This window comes from Chrysoperla carnea, chromosome 2 (genome assembly GCF_905475395.1).
Source record: "Chrysoperla carnea chromosome 2, inChrCarn1.1, whole genome shotgun sequence".
NCBI lineage: Eukaryota > Metazoa > Arthropoda > Insecta > Neuroptera > Chrysopidae > Chrysoperla > Chrysoperla carnea.
In genome coordinates, this window is record NC_058338.1 from 44873192 (window position 1) to 44896486 (window position 23295).

Here is a 23295-nt window from a genome sequence, read left to right on the forward strand (position 1 = left end):
TAACAGATTAACACACATTTTTTTCATTTTTGTAAATTCTGCGAGAGAGATTAAGCTGCGATTATCTTGATAAGATGAAATTATCTTTAGTTAAAAAAAATTAACTTCAAGTTACAAATAAAATTAGTATTTTGTTATTTTCCAATGTTATAAAAAGAATATGTTTCGGGTGGATTCCAAACGATAACTCCCGGAACACACGAAGACACCTTCGACACGATTGCTATTCGAAAATTTACTAATATAATTTACATTAAAAATTTCCATTTTTTCAAAATCATAAGCTAACTTCATCTTACCCTTTTTCACGTGGTTACTAGTCAAAGCAATACCTATGAGTCAGAGCAACACAAATTTTTTCAAAAAATTATAAGGATTTGTTCGCGGTCATGATTAAATAAGTTTTTTTAGTCTCTTCTTAATTTTATGCCTAAAATAACTGATTATTGAAATCTGTTTACAGCATTTTCAGAAAGCAGTATACCTTAGTATTGCATTTTGTTTACAATAAATGAAATGATTGAGTAAGGACTTTGCTTCAAATTTTGTATTGCAAATGAATTATCTTCATTTTAGCAAAAACACGAATTTACGAGTATTGTAAAGCGGAGTCCCAATAGAGAGGGAAGCCAACTTTTGTTTCGTGAACCTTCAACCTTTTTTCAGCAATAATATCGAAAATGTAAAATAATTGTCATTCCATGAGATCAATAAATTTTGAATGACATTTTGAGCAAGAGAACGAGTCGGTACTTGCCTTGTTATAAAAAATCTAAATTTTTATAATGCCTTAAATAGATTTTATAAGATATGCTAGATTGCGTCAATTTTGATCTCATATTTATGATTCTGATCTCACTCATAACTGAGGATGATACGTTGGAGAAGAGGGTTAAAAAGTAGGCTTCAGAATATAACGAGGTAAACTACCTCCTCTCCTTGCTTGATAACTTTTTTGTGCATTAATTTAAAAAAAATTTAAACTATGGCTAATAATGAAATAAATATTCTATTTGCACATTTTATACTCATGTATGTTTATTAAAGATTACTTCGACCTAAAATCATGTCTATTAACTTCCTGGAAATTTTAATAAGCTTTGGTATCTGGTAACTCTATTTTCAACAGCGATATTTGGGAAAAAAATTTCTTGAATTGATCAAAATCAAGTTAAAAATTTTGTTGCATTTTTAAGATACGCCCTATGTAATATTAATCCGTATACTTTGCCTTCGAACAAACTAACTATCGATATACTAATTTTTTTTGTTAGATGCAGATGTAACGTCATAACCCAGTCTGGGAAATTTTCGAAAGGATCCCGTAGTAGTTGTATTCTAAATTTTTCTTTTTAAATATTATTTACGTACCTTTTTTATAAATAAAAAATTCTAACAATCATATCAATATTAATAAACTTGATTGATTGATTAATTATTAATAAATAATAATCACTATCTATTATGTGTATATGTATATGTTGTTGATCGTATTTTGTAATAAATATTGCGTCGCGCGCATATCTTAGTGCGCTAGTAACCATTCTCTAGCTATCATAACTTGAACTATTATGATGATCTGCTTGCGGGGATGGAGGTGTTGATAAATTTGAACTGTTATTACTTGCTATTGAATGACGTGGACTCGTTCGCTCGGGCTAGAAAAAATTTATATTAATTGTTAAAACACACTTTGCATATTGAAAATAGAAGATATGAGTTAGTTCTAAAACACGCCATCATAATGTCATATCTTTACGTTTTTTTTTTAACCTAAGGCACAAGTTATAAAGAATCCAGGCCGCACAAAAGTTAAATTTGCTAACCAACCAACTATTTGATTACTAAAAATGATTTCAAAGTCGAGGATTTATTTTAATGGGAAAGATATTCTATAAAAAATAAAATATAATGAGATATCCTATATTCGCAGATGGATAAATTAATTACAAAGTTCGAGTTAGGCGTGGTAGTTACACAGAAGCTCTGGACATTCTAAAGTAACAAATCAGTCAGCTAGTAGGAAATGCCATAGTAAACATAGATAAGTTGGAAGAAAGCGAGCGGAGGGAGCGTAAAAGGCTCGATAGAGTACAATGTGTATATTTTTTGCAAAGTTCGCCGAATGAAAACCATTAAAACTGTCCTAACCTAATTTTTCTACGCTTGGACGTACAGATATACGTAAATAGATTAATTACCCCATTTATTAATCATATTAAAAAAAATTTAGGATTATTACTTCTAACCATTACAAAATACACGAAGTATACAAGATTCACCGACAAAAGAACATAGATATTTTTCAAGTTCTTCAAAGCTGTTATAATAAAACTTACCTTCATGTTATCATGAAGAGATATAAGACTAGAAGTTCGATCTCCACCAACACCACCTCGGCTATGTGAAGATTTTGTCGTACCCGTGGAAGACGGTGGACCATGTGACGTTGTTGATGATGAACCAATACCACCAGAACCTCCTCCGTTATAAGCGGTTGGGGGTGGTGCTGGAGGTTGTAGTGGTCTCGGTTTTGGAGGTAACGGGGCAGATTTTGTAGGCTGTCGTTAAATAAAATTTTTTTTAAATTAAAAAATATTAAAAGATAAATTTAAAAAGTATAATTCCTATAAACGTATTCAAACAAGTATTCAATCATAATTCCAAGGTGGCGATATTATGCAAATCTCTGATTTTTCTCAGACCATTCCTTCTGAAATGGTTACCCTTAATTATATTTAATTTGTACGTTTATTGTCGAAACTTCAAAGTTATTAGATTTCTCCTCGCATTGCGGGGGAATTTTTCAAAACTTTTATTATTAAAAAATAATTAATTATCTAAATTTTAAAACTTTATCTATTTTTCAATGTTTTAATAAAAAATAATATCACCAAAATCTAATAATCAATAATTTTTTACTCTGACTTCAATTTTGAAACTATTATAATGCTAATAAATATTCTATAACAGTTTCTTACCCTATGTATTGAATGTTGTGACAAATAAGAGGACGGTTGTTGCTGTTGCTGTTGTTGAATGCTAGTAGGACCTGGAGCTGGACCTGCAGTCTCTACAGTAGTAGTTAAATCAATTAAACGTTGTATTTGGATACCATCACCAGGGCCCATATGTGAAATATGATTAAAGTTTGTTGGTGCTGATATTAATTTTGAACGACGATCCAATCTTTAAGAAAAATGTTACGTTAAACAACATATTTACAACTTTTTCAAAATTCAACTTACATTCGTTGCGTACGATTTCCTTCTCGCATTGAAAATCGGCGTGTTGGTCTTTGAATTCTATCATACGTGTTGATATTAAGTAAACCATCTGAAAAATTAAGTACATAAACTATTAAATTGAGCTGGTGTTTTTCGAATTTGAATAGCTGAAAGAATTTCAATAAAATGTTTAATGGTTTTCCATTAAACGTTACTTTACTTTAGGAGAATATTTCATGTCATTTTGTGTCATAAATACCAGACAAATGACAATCACATTTAACTATCGGGAGCATGATTTCAACAGTGACTGAAAAATGAATTTTTCTAAGATAACTTTTTTAATGAGTTATTAGATATTTTTATTGGAGTTATTTTCGTGTTTAAAGACGGTTTTAAAATAAAATTTAATAAAAATGCATTTCACAAAATTTTTAATATAACAAAAAAACTTCGGTTGATTTTTTTTTTCAATACAAAGATTATTAAACTAAACATTATAAAATTTATTTTGTGGCTATAAAATTAAGTTACCAAGAAAAATATATCAGCTATAAAAATTTCGATAACTTTACATCATTAATTATTTAATATTTTCGAATTTATCGATATTTTTATCAAGGCATCAAAAATAATGAAATTTTCCGATGTATAATTTTGTTTATTTTAGTGAAGAATGGATTTTTTTAATTACAAATATAATATAATGCCACACAGTTCTACAAAATTGGTTTCGTATTACAGACGCTTATCATGATAAAGAATAATGTAAAAATACTTACGTTGATGACTATTTCCTAACTGAATTACATTTGGTAATTCATTGACTAAACAATTAACAAGAAAACCTTTTGAATCCAATGGTTTTGCACGTTTGACATTTAATGTTTGTACCCATTCACCGGTATTTACATTAAAAAAGTCTAAATGTGTTTCACTAAATACCAATAAGAATCCATCATTGTGACCTAAAAATCAATTTTAAATATAAAGCTATACAAATACACACAAAAAATTCAATACGTACAAACTGCATGTGGTACGGCTGGATACATAATTTCAGTTTCACGACTTTTACGTCCACTAACATCAACATAAACAGCTAATGTTCTAAATACTAATAATGTTTCACCACGTGATAATTCTATGGCACATAATGCATCACAACCACTATATTGTAGGAATGCACGTAATTGATTTTCCGGATGAATTAAAGCTAGAAAAAAATTGAATTAATCAAGTGACGTGTTTTTTTTATCAAATATATTTTAAATGTGCGCTTTAATTAAATGCTATTAAATAATGACATATTATGTCATTGAAATGATCTATCCATCTAATTTCGATTTCATTCCGCCCAAAACGATACGTTGAACAGAATACTATACAAAAGGGGAAGTTTTTGAGATCATTCGAGGATTAAGTAATCGTAGAACATCAGGTAAACATTGGTTGAGCTCTTCAAATACGTTGGTAATCGCCTAATATATAAAATTTGTAACGTATATCATCGTACGAAATGTTGAAAAAATGCCTTAATTATAGAAATGTACCGATTTTTTGTTGTATAAAAAAGAATATGATCCCAATTCGTGTAGCTGTAAGACTTGAGACTTTAAAATTTCTTTAAATCGCGGTTCATTCATTCAAATGACTATATTATTTATGTAACGTAAGATCTACAATGACCTTTAGGGTTCATTTTATAATAGTGACATGGATATAACCTACTAAACTATTTACCTAGCTTTGCAGCTACTAAACTATTATAAAATACTACAACTACTACACCTTTTTATAAAAAAAAAAAAAATTTGAAATATCTTATAAACCCATAAATTAGAAGAAAAAAATCTTTAAAGACTTTTAGATGCGAATCAAGTATTATTGGTATATAGCTGGAAGACTTAAAGATATGAGCGCAATAACAGTGACAAAATTCTAAATAGTTTTAAACTCTAAACCTGAGGAAAATTTTACTAAATGTGGACATGATTCGATGACGAACGAGATCTGATTCTGGAGCAATCGTGGAAATCTAAAATTGTACTGTTTCTGAGGCCAAGGTTGCTATAAAAGACTATAATGCTGGAATTTTTTTTTAATTAAACTAAAAATGAACAATTAAACACTTACGCATTGGATTTTGTTCCATTAAAATTGAATAAACTGAAAAACCAGTTTGATATCCAACACATAATCGTCCATCTGATAGTATTTGTAACGATTGTACTATTGTTGTAAAATTAATTTCCCTAAGTCGTCGATGCCGTGATTTTGTGCGTGTTATTTCATATATTATAATTTGTGACGCATTCTACAACATTTAATTCAATATTTTATACTTTTACTTAATAAATAAATAAATTTTAACTAAATACAAACCTGTTTTTTTGTAGCCACACATAAACAATACAAAGATTGTGTGGATGGAGACCTTGACATAATTGGTCCAGCAGTTAATGTTATACATCCTTTACTTTCAGCAACTTTTATCCATTCAACATCAGCACCATCTAATGCACGAACCGGTACTAAACGAACATGTCGTTGTTTACCACTGACGACAACAATCAATTGTTCATCAGCAATGTACCAAAGTTCATAAATTTTTTTACTTTCACCAACTTTAGCAATTTCTGTAAAAAAATAAGAACTTAGTTTATTTTAAAATTAGTAATTATTTTGTCAAACAGAATCTGAAATTTATAATTCAAACATTTAACATTTACTGTCACGGTTTCATCATAATCCTTATGGAAAATCAATCAGAAAAGAAGGTGATGTGTATGCCTTTTCAATTAAAAGTTATAATCGGCACAACGCACAAGGTCGACGAATGAAACATTTTCATGTTACATCGTTATGGAATTCAAAAACCAAGAAAAATACGTCATTGTAAAAAAATTTTAAAACTTAAATAAAATCTGGTTGTAATGGCGACCCTTATGTCAATCATGTCAACAAATCAAAATTGCAACAATTGGGTAGAAAACAACGCTCCGTGCAGTACCGTGCATGAGTATTATTTCAGAGTTACCATAGAAACGACACCCTACCTTATTAATATAATTGTATAGACACATAAGTCTATGGATAGTATATATGGTTTACATTGAAAATTTAATACTATTTTCTAACAAATTTAAATGAGTAATTATGCTAATTTACATTTAAAAAATATTATTTATGCAATTCCATTCACAATTTCTGATGCAACAAATTTCATATATTAAAATTTTCATATCATGTTTCATATGATAAACTAATCAATTCTAAGTTAACTTACCACTATGATCTAAATCCACACAAAATAAACCTTCTTCGGCACCAATAACAAGGCGATCTGAATCAATTATAATACCTGACATAGCATTCTTCGTAATACTAACTGTATTATCTAATAATTCTCTGGCATGGAAGATCTATAACAAAATTAAGAATATTTTTTATTATAATTATGAATTTTTCCTTAAAATTTATTTTCTATTGAATAATGACATTCTATCGAATTTAAGACTTACACATGTATTTGGAAGATTATTACGTTTGAGAATTCGATGTAATTCAGTTAATGCAACAACCCATTTCGTTTTCTCATTTTCTGTGTCAGCTAACATTAACGTATGATTTTTTGGGCCTGGTGCTTCAATCAATGATGTTGTTATCTGTAAATCATTAGTGAAAATAAATGTTGAGTGTGATAATTCATCGTGTGAACTTTTTTGAAGTATGTTCTTTTTTTTTCATTAAAATTGGTTTACAACCAGTGACAATAACGCAAAACAAACATAAAAAAAGCTCGTGAATAGAAAATTTCCATTATTAAGGTCACCCCCTCCTCTCCATTAGATACTCCCTATTATTATAGATTTTTTTTATAGAAACGATATTTTTATCATTTCATGTTTTTGCACACATGAAATGTTTACATTAACGGGCGGTTAAGGAGCCAGGAGGTAACATTACCAAAAGATGCTTCCTTAATATGAACTTAGTAGCTCCTAAGAAGAGCGTTTTTTGACACATTTTTCTTATACCAAAATGTTTGTTTAGTTCTACCATATCACCTCCTAGATCAGTGATTCCTAAAGTGGTTCATATGAGCCAATTTAGGGGTCCATGTTAACAAAAAAAAATAATTAAGGGTCTGTGATATGCAAACGGGGGTCCAGGATAGTCAATTTCGTTTAAACAGGTTGTGATTTTATTTATCACTTTTCATTAATGGCATAGCTCACACATAGTTTTTTGCAGGCGATGATTAGTAATCAATTTTCAATAAACTTCAAACTTGTAGGAACTTGCACATATACATACAAGCTTTTACATCTCATTATAGTTAGAAATGAGTCAAAATACATTTGAAGTTTGTGTATTTTCAAAAATGCAATTGGTAAGGGGTCCAAACAAAACCGAAAAACATGGCCAATAGTCGATGAGATTAAAAAGTTTGGAGACTTCTCTCCCAGATTATTGTCAATTCATTCTATACCATCTTACTACTTTACTGGGTCAATGTAAACTAAATACAAAAATTTGAACTTACCCTAAATATACAAGGAATATCCTTTTTCGCAGCATGTATAACATCTGACTCTCGTACACCACTAACAGTAAACTCGGGATCTCGCATATCTAACACTTGTGATACCCATACACTGGGTAACGCATTACGATCCGGTGATATATCATACAGAAATAATTTAAAATCACATACAACAACAAATTGTCGTATCCAACCTTTTTTAACACCACCTTGTTTTGGTACTTTCACGTAACCTTCATACGCAGTACCAATTCCACGCGTTGGATCAATACCTAACGGTCGTTTAGTTTGATGTGCTGGTATGGGACATGTTGTTGGTAATTTATGACAACACGCAGCGTGACATGCTAGCCCACATACTTCGCACACAACACCTTGCCGTGCTAAACCAACCATTAAAGATGTACAATGGCTACATTTTGTGGGTGCGGAAAATGTTCGCACTAAGAATTGATGAGTACGATGATGTATTTGGCTTGATGGTGTACCAGGTATGATATGACTTCCATGATGACTAGGTATTGATGGTGGATGTTGATGTTCCTAGAAATAATAAAAAATTTCTTGAATTTTCAAAAAATAATATTTTTTTTTTGTTATGTCTAGTCACACGTTAGCGAAACACACTCTTGAGGTAAAAGTAAAGAGTAAAAAGTGAGTTCGAGTTCGTAAATGAGCAACATAAGTCAATTGGGTCTGGACCTATGGGTCCGTAGGACCCATCTTATAAACCGTTAGAGATAGAACAAAAGTTTAAATATAAAAAATGTTGTTTGAAACATTTTTTCGTAAACATCACTGTTTACCCGCGAGGGCGCAAATTAGGCGTAAATTGTATAGTATATATTATATAAATTGTATATGTATGTGCAATGTGAGTAATCAACACTATTTATGCATGGTATTTCAACAATTAATTCAGTCAATTGTTTGTTTTCACTTATTATTTTTTAAATATTGTTCTACAGTAAACTAATAGCATTTGAGAAATGTTATAACTCGGTTATCATGTGACTAGACACGTTATTTACAGTCCAATAAATGCTCACCAAACTTAATTCAGATAAATTGGATTTGGAACTAGTAATGGATAGGGCACGATTATCTTCAATATCACCTTCTTCACTTTCAATGGAACCACCATGATACAACATGGCTGCATTTGATTGTTGACCAGTAGTTGAAGACGATTGTTGTTGGGGTACGGTGATCGATTGTTGACTAGCACTCTTTTGATTACTTAAAAATTGATCCAAGTATGACATTTGCGACGAAGGTCGTTCCAAAACTGTAAAATAATTCATAATTAACAATTTAATTTAGTCGAAAAATAATTGAAAAATGAATAAACTCTCTAAGCTTCAAAAAATTTCAAAACTTTTTTAAAAAACACAAAAATAAAAATATATTATCACATCATATGGCTTCCATTATATTATTAGCAACTACCTCTTCTCCATGAATAGAGAAGGTTATCTTATATGAACCAAGAAAATTAAACATCACCAAAGCTAGTATTAGTGTTGGAATTGTTTTATGATAGTTTTCCATCGATTCAATTGATTAATAGATGCGATCAAAACATCTCATAATTTCAATAACAAAAAATTAAAAAAAATTAATTAATTTATTAAAAAATAAATTTGATTTAAACTACACTTTGAATTTAATTTAATTGTTGCCTAAAATATCGTAATCATGCCTGTGAATTTTCTGAGCGCATTACATCATAAAAGTTACATCGACGAAAAATACATCTTTTATGAACTTCTAATCACCGGACAATTAATAGTATGCCGCCCAGATAAATGGGGGAGAGGGTATTTTGAGAATTATTTTTAGTACTAATATCGAAGTTTAAGTTTTCGGCATGTAACAATTTATTTTATGGCTAAAAGTTTATTTTCTTGGTTTAGATATTTCACATTTTTTACAATATAATGAAAGCAGTTTGAAAAAATATTTTTTACATTGTAAAGCACTGTAAAAAATTTTTTAATTAAAACAAATGAACAATAAAATGGATCATAATTTTGTGTGATCTAAACATCTCATAATTTCAATAACAAAAAATTAAAAAAAATTAATTATTAGTGATTTTTGAAAATATCAACAAGATCAAAATGTAATGTTTCACTGCAAATAAATTAAAAAAAAAATACTTTTTTTTTACAAGAAAACATATCAGAAACAGACAAACAAACAAAAAATTAATTAATCAAATGCATATTAGCACTGAAATGAGAAAGCTTTTTTTCATTATCAGAAACAAAACAAAAAAAGTTATGCACAGTTTAAAATTTTGAATTTTTTAGCACTAATAAACCAATCCAAATATAATTAAACTGATAAAGCCCAAATTCAAAAATTTTTTTCATTTTCAAAGGGTTGAAATATTTATTCTGAACTTATCTAATAGTTTTTGTAATTTTTGAAACTAGGCTTTATCGAGTTGAAAAATCAAATCAAAAACATTTTTTACGGCATTCAAAATGAGTTCTATAATACAAAATGAAAATAATGAAAACCTATTAAATGAAAAATGATTTGTTCTAAGTTAACAAACGAATTTATCAAAGAGAATTTGCTTGAAATTATTCATTCGATATATTTTCAATATTACGATAATGTTTTTTATATACCTTAAAAATGTACTCATTGAGAATACCGAGCGGCAAAGATATCTTTAATTTCTTGATATTAAAACATAATTTTCAATTCAGAAACAGTTGCCATAAAAACGATAGAATTGAAATTTTGAACAAGACTGAAAGAACTGAGAGAGTTTTGCTTACGCGAGCCTCAATAGAGATAGTCTGCCGCAGTAGTTAAGAAAAATAATGCACTTAGAATGTGAGTTTTTGTTAATTTTTATAATTTATAGTATGTAATTCGATTCTACGGTTCTTCTAACACTTTTTATGTAAAAATTAACAAGCAAGTACTTCATAATTGTGCTAAAATGGTCCAAAAAAATAGGAGATTACCTTTTAACATGAGCAATTTATCTCATTTTAAGAAAATCGTAAATGATATTAGATTGATTTATGAAGAAAAAAACAATATTTCTAAGCTAAGAGCCACCTGACCACAACGATGATCGTAATGTATTTAAATTTTATTATAGGATGGAGATTCGGGTGGAAAAGTGAATTTCAAATTTCCTTTTTTTGTAAAAAGGTTGTTGTTAAAAAGGTTGTAAATAGAAAGTAGACAATCAAAGATTTTGAACTAAAAGTTTTATTTGTGACAACGGCAAAGCGGTAATATTATCGAAAAATCGATAAAACGATAATTTAATATGTGTATTTTAACAATTGGCAAATTAATAAAATCTTTTTCTTTGATTTTGCGATATGACCTTCAAATTCAAATTTTACGATGTCGTAAATAACACTTTCAGCTAACAAATTTTGATTTCACTCAAGAATAAGCTATGGCCTTTTCATTTTTAATACAAATGTTAAATTCTAAAAATCTATATTCCCGAGAAGTCTTCAGTCAATAATTTAAAAAATTTACAAATAATTCCAATCAGCGTTATGGTCAAGCAGGGATTGTTGCTGCAGCCTTTTCAATTTTTACTGCCCTAAATTCAATAGATCTTAGTTATATATCCAACTTTAAAATTAAATGTTTATTTTTTATATCAAGAAAATTTGACTATGTAAATTGATTTCATTGACACCCGGTATATCAGTTTTCAAAACACTAGAAACTAAATTAAAAAATGACTAGATTATATTTAACTTTTGTAATCTTATCAGTATCAAAATATAAAAAATAGAAATTCTCTTTGAATTAATGAAAACTATAGTATAAATTCTTAAGTTTTTTTTTGGCATATCATTATTAACAAAATTAGCAAAAAAAATTTCAAAAATGTTATGTATTTGTTTTAATGAGAGCGAATTATAAACGAACAGCAGAGAGTGGGGGCCGTTACACAAAACGGACACTACACAAACGCAAAACAAAAACGAACCATCAGCGGGTCGCAGATTTCCATCCGTCACTCCAGACGTAGCAGCTTGCAGTGTTCAGTAATAATTTCAGTATATAAAATTTCATCTCAAATTTTGTTGGATTATAATAAAAATTTTTTCTGATTTAAACGTCATAGGAATATAAAACCGTAATAAGGTTTCAAAGTTTGAAGGAGTGTGCTCGAAAAATATCAAGTAAACAATTCTGTATTCTACATTCAATTAACGGAGTTTAAAAGGGGGGTCTCTTTAAAAAGACATTCATAATGATTTAAAAGTTAACTGAAATTAATAATCGATAAGAGAAAGAAACCAATTTATCAGTTTAAATTTGAAAGTTGTTCCTTTTAAAAAGCAACATATTTTCGAAATAAGAAAAAAACTAGGTATAATTTGAACGCAAATTATATTTCTAGCTGTGTTTTCATTCGAGAAATTCATTGAATATTTTGGAAAATATTTCAAAAAAATGTATTTATTTTTTTTGAACAATTTAAATATAAAGTGATCTTCTATTTCTTATCAGTTACATATCCGAGGAGATTTTTAAATGTTTAGTTTCAAGTTTGTAACGCTTAAAAATATTGATGCTACGAACAAAATTTTGGTATAGGTGTTCATAAAATCACCTAGAGTCTTTTTCCGGTTGTCCGCCTGTCCATCTGTGATCATGATAACTCAACAACGAAAAGAGATATCGAGCTAAAATTTGAACAGCGTGCTCAGGACGTAAAAAGTGAGGTTGAGTTTGTAATGAGCAATATAAACCAATTGGGTCTTTCTTGGGTCTTCCGGTCCATCTTGTAAACCGTTAGAGATAGAATAAAAAATAAACAACTTTTGTTTGAAATATTTGATCGTAAACATCAATATTTACCCGTGAGGGCGCAAATTAATTTATAACATTATACAATATATATTATGTGGGAATATGTGTGTCTGAGACCATAGTCGTGTTACTTCGTGCTTTCAACAGACATTTCTTATCAGTATAACGGTGCTTTCTACAGACATTTAATATTTCTTAAGTCAATAATTTATTATTTTTCTTTAAGAAATAGAGTATCACTACATGGAGTGCTAAATGTCTGGAGATAGGTCGTCTCTTATTTAGTAAGTTAGAGAGAGTAGCCTCCAAAATAGCCATTAAAAAGTAGTATTGTTTGGCCGCTTAAGATATAGTAAAGAAATATATGAGTTTTAAACTACGCTATACATTTATATTTTACATTTGCTCTCGATTATTTTCTTACCCCCATCAACCAAACAGAAACTCATTCTAAATCTCCAAATAAATACAAAATGTACAGCCACCTAACCCATCTTAAAATTAAGATAAAGTTTATTTCTATGTATTTTCCGTCGCTGAAGACGATTATCACTTTTTCTAAAAGAAGATCACCTATACGATTCAAATATTAGTCAAAAAAGTAGATTTATGTAAATTGTAGCATATAAAATGCAAAATTTATTTACGCAACTATAAATTAGGTGAATATTCCTGATTTAGGAATAGTTATTTAGAGTTTAGATTTTGTTAAGTTAACTTCCAGGAATTTCATTGGAGATTAGATGTTAATTAGGAAAAATAATAAGCAATAAAAATAAATTTATATATAAATTTCTTAGTAATAAACGTTCAGACCCGGTAACATTGTAATTTTCCAACCTAATTCTTACAGCAAAAGATTATGTTTTTCTCTAATCAATAGACTAGTTTTGGAAAATTTCCAAGATGAACACAGTTACATTTGGTGCGAAGTGGTAAATCTAAATTTTAAAAACTAACTGTTATTGAATGTAGAACACACATTGCCTTTGTAAAAATAAAAACAAAATAATAAACTAACACAAAATCAAAATATTTTGAGTAACAACGTAAAAATTTATTTCAATTTTAATATAAATTAACACACTAACTAAATAACAAATTTTTACACTAAAGATTAATAAAAAAATTGTGAAACGTATCAAAATTCACAGAATTTATAAATAGAGCTTGAACACAAGTAACATTAATCCCCAAATGCAGGAGGAGATACCGATGACTAAGGGCAATTGACGGAACCACGAACCCACTGTCAAGTTAAAATAAAAAAAAAAAAAAACAAATATTCTACTAAAATCATCAACATTTCTATTTAAAAATTATTATTAATTTAGTTTTGAGTGTGGTTTTAATTTATAGTTTTGTAGTTTCAAAAAATTCCATTTCAACACAGATTCATCAAAACATAATCAACATGAACAAATTAGCGGCAGCGGCTCGCTCTAAATCACACTTTCATTTTGAAACACTACATTTATCAGTTAGAGTGTATGCCCATTGAAATTTAGTAAAATTTTGGTGTTCGATATATCAAAATTTGTGAGAACCTGCGATGATTTATCCCTTAAAAGTTGATGTAACCATTTTAGCCAGATGATCGGTGGTACCCAATAATATTTAGGATCAAAATTTAATGACAAGTTCAAAATTCTAAAGCAAAGACGAAAGCAAAAAAGAAAAGTAGTACATACACGTTGAGCCCTAAATTTACATTCAGAGATTGTTTTTGACGCAAAGTTTTATTTATCGAACCGAAAAAAATGTGTCGTTGTGTGTCAAGGCAAGGCAATTCAGAAATTTCAATTTTTCCTCTAATGAATGTGGGATTTTTCTACAGAAATTTCCCCAGTAATTTCAATCTGGTATAACTCGATTAATACAGATTTTCAACGAAAATTAGAGATACATATGAATTACATGATAGTATTTTAAACTATCCTGAAAAATCCATATTCATTCCGATTTGACCAGAATGTCTAAAACAGAATGAGGGATTTATCGTCTATGAAAGCGTTATTGTTAACGCCAAAAACGTGCCTCCTTTTACTTTATTATTTTGAATTACGTCTAAATAATAGATAAATGGTTGGCCATTGTTGGAAAGAATTTTTGTAGAAATTTGTATCAATCTCACTAGTACTTGATGAATTGTTTGGTTTATTTAATATTAAATCAAATTTCTAAAAGACAGCAATCATTTCTTGAAGAAATTTGATTTCTTAAGACTGTATTGGCTATAAATGGTTTATTTAACTGTATAATAACATATTCTCACCCCAAATATATGGAGTCACAACTCCTTTTCCATTTTAAAGATTGTACTAAAAATTAATATTACTAAGAAAAATAATCAAAAAATAGCTTACATCCTTCTCCTGAATCTAAACGATTTTGCAATTCTTTTAACTGCAATTCCTTATTTTTAACATCCTCGGCCAAATTATTAAATTGTTGACGAAATTCACGTAGTTCTCTAAATATTTAAAAATTTGTTTGTGATTTTTTTTTTTTTCGAGTACATCAAATTTAAACTTACTTTTGTGCAGCAATCAATTCTGATCGCGTTGTTGATAATTCTTCATTGATAGCTTGTTTCGCTTGAATCTCACTTTGTAAACTACTTTGTAAATTTAACAATTCCATTTTATCCAATTTTTGTGATCGTCGATTACGCCAATTTTTATCAGCTGATCCTGATTGTAATGAAACACCTAAAATATTATTATCATGGACATAAACCGTTGTAATCATTTCCAGAATGTAATGTTCTGGCTTTACCTGTATGTTTTAAGTATTCTAGCTCTTCGGTCATTTTAGTTGCTAATGCTTGTAAATATCCTCGAGCGTCTTTTTCGTCGTTTACCCATTGAATAATTTCGGTAATTTGATGTTCCCATTGTACAATTGCATCTTTTTTACTTCGTAAATCTTCATATTCGGTTTCTAATTGATGTCGTTCATTTTGTACTCGATTCATGGTTTCTTTTAACTAAAAATTATCAAAAATATATAAATTCGGAGTATAAAAACTAAAAACATTACAAATAATTTCTCAAAAGCTAGAAACTGAAGATGTTTATAGAAAAATCTACCAATAATTCTGGAGATTTGGGTTCTATATTATACGTATTCTAAAATCATCAAAGATTTTTTTCCTAAAAATTTTATTAGACCAATTTATTTTGATATTCCGTCTTTTGCCCCATAAGATTGATTATCTAATAACAATCCCCTGAAATAACATTCAAGGAGAACAAATTGTTGGAATCCTTGAGAAATTAGAAACCAGCAGGCATAAAACTTCAAGAGGGCAAGAGGATCTATGGGTCTAATTTTAGGGACACGATTGCGATATTTCTCTTATTATTCATTATTATTGTTATTAGGATCATCTATAGTCTTTAAAAAAAGCAGTGAATTCCGAACGTATAGACAAAAATTTGTTTTCCGAAATAATTTCCTACTTTTGTCATTTTACAAGGCCCTAAATTTTGTTGGGTAATTGAAATTCGGTTTCTGATCCGATTGCTGTAGTTTACTTATTACATTTCTTTAAAAAAAACAACATCACTACATATTATAAAACAAAGTCGCTTTTTCTGTCCCTTTGTCCTTATGTCCCTTTGTACGCTTAAATCTTTGAAACTACGCAACGGATTTTGATGCGGTTTTTTTTAATAGGTAGAGTGATTCAAGAGGAAGGTTTTTATGTATAATACATCCATATTATAGTAGAGTAAGGGGTTGAAATAGGGATTGAAAGGGATATGCTTCAAAAACTAAAAAAGTTGTGCATCGATTAAGCTAAAATATTGACACGATATACAACCAGCTTCAAAGATATATTGTTTTTATCTACTTTTAACCTTCGGAGGGTAGAAAGGTGTAGCGAGAAAGTGGGAAGGAATTATCGAATATTTACAAATATACCTAAGTGGGGTATCAAATAAAAACTGTTATCCCACGCAAAGAAATGTGGAGGGAGGGGTGCAAGTGGGGATGTTGCCCAGCAAAGCGGGTAGTTCACAGCTAGTTAATAATAAATTAAAAGAATAGACGTACCTCAGTTTCTAACATATCACGATGGTTTTCAACTTCATGCAATTGTTCTCGAAGTCCTGATATTTCCATGTTGTATCGAGCTTGTTGCTGTGCTAAATTCTCATTATATTGAACCTGGAAAAAATTATTCAATGAAAAAACTGATTTTTATCTTTTATATAATAGCATGTTCAACGTACCTCCAGCCTTTCAACTTCCGCTTGTAGCCTTGATACTTCCTGAACAGCAACATTATTACCCACTGAAGATAAACCATCTGAATTCCGTGTAGACGCGCGTAGTCGATCATTTTCAGCTTGGGCCTGTTGACAATAATCGTCCGACCGTTCACGTAATTTGCGTTCCCGAACAGTTTCAGCTAATGCATCATCCAAACTAATTTGCAATTCACGTCGAGCTTTTTCAGCTTTACGTATATCAGCACGTAGCCCATCAATTTTAGCCATTGCCGCCTCAACTTCTTCCTCTTTATCACGTACTTGTCGTGATAACTTTTGTTTTTGTTGTCGAAGCTCAGACAATCGATCGGTAACCTCCGTATATTCAGCCATAGCTAATTTACGTTGTGTTAACGCATCACGTAATTCTTTATCTTGAATTTTTAATTTCTCTTGTAAATCAATTTTCTCTTTAACCAATTCCTCTTTCTCTTGCTTCAATATTCGCACTAATTTTTCTAAATCTTTAATATTAACGGATTCGAAACTATCGTTACCAGTTGTAACATCACGCGTGACATTTGATTCTGAACGTAATTGAATTAACTTAGATTCTAATTCTGAGTTGCGTTTTGTTAACGTATTAATTTCATCTTGTAATTTTCTTGTACCGTCTGGTGAACTTTTCTTTTCAATTTCTGAATTTGAATTTTGTGATAATACTAAACTTTTTACTTCAGCTAAATTCTTAATAAGACTTTGATTTTCTAATTCTAAATGTTCTAATTGTTTTTCACTGATATTTGTTGTTGGAAATTTTTTTGATATGGATCGTCCTAAGTCGGACATACAACTACCTTGTGTAAATGAAAATCCAATAAATGGTAAATGAAGTCCAGTAAATGCGGAATTAGCTGTTGGAGGTACAGCGTCTGAAATTCGTACTTCTGTTTCATCTACGTCAAAATTTGATGTATCTGTTGGACTGGAAACCTAGAGGCAAATTAGGAAGATTATAGAGTTATTTTCCAAAAATTTTATAATCTTAACAATAAAAGACGGTAAAATTAGATTTTGGTACATTGCATTATTTTATTTTCAGTTTGTAACGCTGTAAAAATATTGATAGTTAGTCCATTTCCGGACGTCTGCACATCTGTCACCACGATAACTCAAAAACGAAAAGAGATATCAAGCTAAAATTTTTATAGCGTGCTCCGTACGTAAAAAGTGAGTTTGAGTTCGGAAATGAGCAACATAGATACAAACCGTTAGAGATAGAACCAAATTTTAAATGTAAAAAATATTCCATATAAAAAAATAAACAACTTTTGTTGGAAACATAGTTTAGAACATTATATGTATGACATTGTATATATTTTAAAATTATACGTTACGAACCGAATTATATTATGTATGTGTTTGTGATGAGAAAATACTCTTAAAACTTTAGTGTGTAAGGGTGACAATCATTCTTTACTTACATGACGTAAAAAACAAACGATTGTGTAATTAACACTGTCTATACATGGTATCTCAATAATTAATTCAGCCAATTGTTTGTTTTCACTTGTTTCTTATCTATAGTTATTATGAAAATGTTAAAAGTTTTCTTTGATCCATCATGCATCATTGGCAATTTACACAGTATTGAAGGTATCAAAAATAGTCATTTGGAATTTTGCGACTACAAACGTTTCAGTTGTTCTTTAGGAATTTAATATTAAAAGTCCGTTTTACAGATGGTAAATCTGTCTACCTTTAAGACTGTCGATCCGCAAGCTTTATGCCATCTCTTAGCATGAATTTATAACCTATCTAGCATACACTTTCTACACAACAACATTTCTTCCCGCTCTAAAATTGATTATTACAGATATTTTTCTACCCGAAAATCCAATAACTAATTCAAAGTATTACTGTTTCGAAGTTGATGTAAGTATAGACCTTGGAAAGTCGTTACTTGGATCAAGTTGGTCTCTCTATTATAGTAAATAACAAAACAATTGATTGAACTATCAAAACTGTACTTTTCGAACAAAAATCAAAGAAAGTTATAACATACAAAATCCAACTTTCCCGTAATATTTCCGAAATTCGATATGTATTATATGAATTAATTTGTGTATATCTTACCTCAGGGATATATGGTGCTGTGCTATTTCGAATTTCATCCCAGTTTACACCATTAAACCATGGATGATTCTAAAATATGAACAATTTTATGAAAAAAGAATGATTTGTTCTGTTTTGATGTGTAGTGTCCTGTGGCAGTATAAAAAATAACTAATTTGATATTAAATTAAAACTACAAAAACCAATTAGGTCATAACAAACAACCAATAAAACTAAAATTGAAAATGTTTGATAAATTATTTTACCTTAAAATCGTCAACACCATTTTGCCCTAGACGATATTCTGAACTACATATTAAACGTTGTATTAAATCTTTAGCATTATCAGATACGTCAAAACATGGGTCGTTTGGTAAATCAAAACAATTTTTATGACTCATAATTTTCCCATAAGTTTCCACTAAACTTTCGGCATAGAAAGGCGTCTCACCATATAACATTTCATACATACACACTCCTAGCGACCACCAATCACATTCGGGACCATAGCGACCTTGACCATCTTCCATAGCACGTAGTATTTCTGGTGATATATAATCTGGTGTTCCGACAGCGACATTTGATTGCACAGTACCATCCTCCATTAATTTTAAACAACTACCAAAATCGGCCAAACGTATATGACCATTTGCATCGAGTAAAACGTTATCAGGTTTTATATCCCTTAAAAATTTAATTACGATTAATGTAAGATAAATTTTAATCATTTATTTAAAAAATTTGCTTACCTGTGAACGTAATGCAAATTATGTATTGAACTGATTGCAAGAATCATTTCGGCAATATAAAATTTTGCCATTTCTTCAGGTAAACGATCTTCAAATTTACTAAGTAGCGTTAATAAATCCCCACCACAATAATAATCCATGACTAGATACTAAAATTTAAAAAAAAAAAAAAAAAAAAAAAAACAAATTACAAAGAGTGAACATGTTTTTGTCAATGGCCTGAGAAACAAATGCAAATTATGCTTAGAAAAATTCATCTATATATAGTATAAATTTAAAATCCGACTGAGTCAATTTCCAAAGAAATTTTCTAGGCTTACAATTTGAAGACAAAACATAATATCTGAACGAGATTTCTTAAGACGCAGTGAGTCGAAACAGGTTGATAATGATGATGAAGTTGAAAGATACGTAAATATGCCGATAAAGAAATATTACAATCCATTCAGTAGTCTCTGGAGAAATTCTTTAGCAAACAAACATTTATTTTGTATACTTCTTCAGGAGCCCCAGTAGACTAACATATATGAATATAATACAATTCCAACAACATTTTATATATAACACCAAACCTTTAAATTCCAAATCGAAAGGTATGATAGTTCTTTCGTAAAGTGGGCCACAAAAATGTACAGGTTGTGGGAAATAGTTAACAGTATATCCTGTAGCCCCATCCATAATATTTGATAAACGCATGATAAAAATATAGATATTGACTTCTCAATGGATTCATGTGAATGTTGGCTATAATTGTCAATAATGTTATTAAAATATGTACTTACCAAATTATTCTCATCTTGAAACGCATAATGTAAATTTGTAATCCAACGACGATCACCATACACTAAAACATCACGTTCCTCTTTAAAGCATGCAGTTTCAGCCCGTTTCAACATTTCCCATTTATTTAAAATTTTCATTGCATAAACTTTTTCTGATGTTTTCATTTTAACAACACACACTTCACCAAAAGCACCACGACCAATTACTTTGATTATTTCAAAATCATCGCGACATAATCGTAATGTTTTTATATACTGTGCAATTGGTTTTACTGTAATAAAAAAACATAAATGTAAATTACACTGTATGCAAATGAATTCTGTGCACTTAAATTTAAAGAAAATTAAATCATTCTTATGATATGATGCCAGATAAAGAAACGCCTGAAAAATTGAAATTTTAAAATGGTTTTATTTTTTTTATGAATAAATTGAAAACGGAGTACGCGATTATCGTATGGTGATAATTTTATTGAACACAAAAAATTCGGATCAAAATAATGATTGACACCAATTCATTGGCGTAAGATGTGAGCTCTGCCAATTTGTACACCAATTTTAATCAAAATTTGACTATGTAATTTTACAATAGGTATTATATATAGCCCAAAATTTGTAACGCTTAGAATTATTGATGGTACAAAAGAATGCTGTATTTTCATAAAATCATCTAATTAATTCATTTCCTTTTACCCGCCCGTTTGGCAAAGTAAACCTTCTATTTTTACTAAAAAGTTAAAAGATTTCTATTTAAAAAAAAAAAGGATGTCACTTCCTCCCAAAAATCCGATTTAGGCATCTAAAAGCTTGGAAAAACTTTTTCTAAACTATAATTTTTATTTAAAATGTATTCGTAATGTCGCATTTAAATTCCCTTATACTTTTTTTAATTGATTGATATTTCCAGGTGGCAATGATTTCCCTCATAATTCCGAGTTTTCCAGGTCTGTGGTTTACTTCAAATGACGTAGAAATTGAAAGAACGGGTTCAATTACTCCCATTTCTACAGTTATGAATTAATGTCAACCATAATTTTAATACAAATAGATTTTTGTGTGTCTGATAAAACTGTGTCACCATATCGAATTTTGGCAAAATCACTGATTGCGTTTGCAATTAAAAAAAAAAAGAAAATATTTTTAAATTTCAACTTTAGGATCGTCTAGTGCCCAAACCGTTTGTATATTACGGTATTTATTATGTAAATTACCTACGAATACTCTTAAAAAGTACAAAAAAATCAAAATAATTTTATGAATTATAAATTTATAAAATTCAAGTTGATTTCCTTGAAAAACTTCGATAAAAGAAGAAAAATTTTATTTACAATTCCGATTAAAAATTCATTTTCTAGTTTGTAGCTCTTAAATTATTTAGTTTTTGGCTGCGTAAAAATATTCAAAAATTTGTTTTTATCGTTTTATAATTTTAAAAATTATGAACAATTCATAAATACTGTATTGATATTTACTTTTTTTATGATTCTATTCTGAAAAAAGTCTGGATAGTGAATATGTTTTTAAATATTTAATCAATTAAAGAAAATTTTTTACCCCAATCAATAAAATGTGAAACAGTGGTTTCGCGTCTTAAACTTGAATTACAACATTCCGAGTAAAGCACCAATAATACATCCACTAACGCATCAATACTCAAACACTGGTCCGGTGGCCCACCAACAATTAAATTTTCCAAATGTATCATACGTTGTTCTAGCGTCATATTGGCAAATTCTTGTAATTGTCGTTCATCCGCTATACCAATAATTGGCGGATGATGATGGGGATGCATCATCGAGTCACCCATTTTATTCATACCCGTTAATACCATTAAAATTGCAAGAAAGATAGAATTACGTCTTGATTAACATTCTTGTAAGCGGTTTTAGGTGACATCTGTAAGAAAAATGATTCCAAGTTATTAAAATTTAAAGCTACCTTAAAATACGTTGATATTAGCAAAGATGGCAAATAAATGTACTGTATACAAAAAAATTTCTAAAATTTACGCTTTTTTATAACGTTGATCTAAAAAGTAGAGGATTTTTTACGAATTGGTAGCTTCGAAAAATGTAAGCTATGTGTCGACTATTAGGATTTTTAGGGAACTTCTATTAGCTGATTTTTCTAAAACATGCAATTAAGTCAATATTATAGTATCATGTTCCCCTTTTATTTCCTTTAATAATAATATTCAGGAAGTGGATTATATGGCGTTTAAATAATTTAAGAGAGATTATTTTTATTTGTCTACGAAACAATCGATTTATTTGCTGCGTCAATTTTTCTTTAAAGTTTATAAATGGGACGAAAATTAATAACAATTGAGACTAAATTTATTTTTATGACAACCATAATTAGCTATTAAGTCAGATTTTGTTTTATTTGCAATAATTAACAATTAATCCTACGTCTAATAATCGGTAATGATTACACATAATAAATTTTTACAAGCTATGATTCATTGGATTAAAAAAACAATGATTATCCTATTCATACCAAATTAATTAATTAATTATTTAAAAAATTACATTGATGCAATTAATTAAATATTTCAAAAAAATATGTATTTAACAATATTATACAAGTAATAATATATCTATAGTTAACCTAAATTAATTAATGGAATTTACTAAAAGGACTAATTACAATTAGGAAAAGCATGCTTCAAAGCCAAACAGAATTTTTCAAAACTCGCAATATTTACCTTTTTAAATAACTACATTGGTTTTAGCGACTTTTAATTATTTATTAAAAAAAAAGCTGGCAAAAATATTTTTGAGATAAAATTAGTATCTGAAGACATCTATGCCCCCTACCAAAACTGTATTGATTACG

At 29.2% G+C, this 23295-nt stretch overlaps 1 protein-coding gene across 3 annotated transcripts; it reads right to left on the reverse strand.

The window, feature by feature from the left end:
- On the reverse strand, nucleotides 1–23267 carry LOC123294260 (serine/threonine-protein kinase Genghis Khan). Of its 3 annotated transcripts, none has more exons than XM_044875383.1 (24): nucleotides 23165–23267; nucleotides 22012–22353; nucleotides 20458–20729; nucleotides 19676–19824; nucleotides 19193–19610; nucleotides 18948–19016; nucleotides 16833–17804; nucleotides 16654–16767; nucleotides 15370–15580; nucleotides 15128–15284; nucleotides 14958–15064; nucleotides 11762–11806; nucleotides 8826–9064; nucleotides 7777–8319; nucleotides 6752–6895; nucleotides 6517–6652; nucleotides 5613–5866; nucleotides 5364–5544; nucleotides 4255–4443; nucleotides 4010–4195; nucleotides 3249–3336; nucleotides 2982–3189; nucleotides 2340–2561; nucleotides 1–1658 (listed from the first exon to the last, which is right to left on the reverse strand). In XM_044875383.1, exons 2-24 carry the CDS (start codon nucleotides 22286–22288, stop codon nucleotides 1548–1550), a joined length of 5292 nt encoding a protein of 1763 aa, XP_044731318.1. In that variant the 5' UTR covers nucleotides 22289–22353; nucleotides 23165–23267; the 3' UTR covers nucleotides 1–1547. The 3 variants fall into 3 exon arrangements, with proteins under 3 accessions (XP_044731318.1, XP_044731317.1, XP_044731319.1); XM_044875382.1 differs by having other exon boundaries at nucleotides 15128–15302; XM_044875384.1 differs by lacking the exon at nucleotides 11762–11806 and having other exon boundaries at nucleotides 15128–15302.
- Nucleotides 23268–23295: the final 28 nt, after the last annotated feature.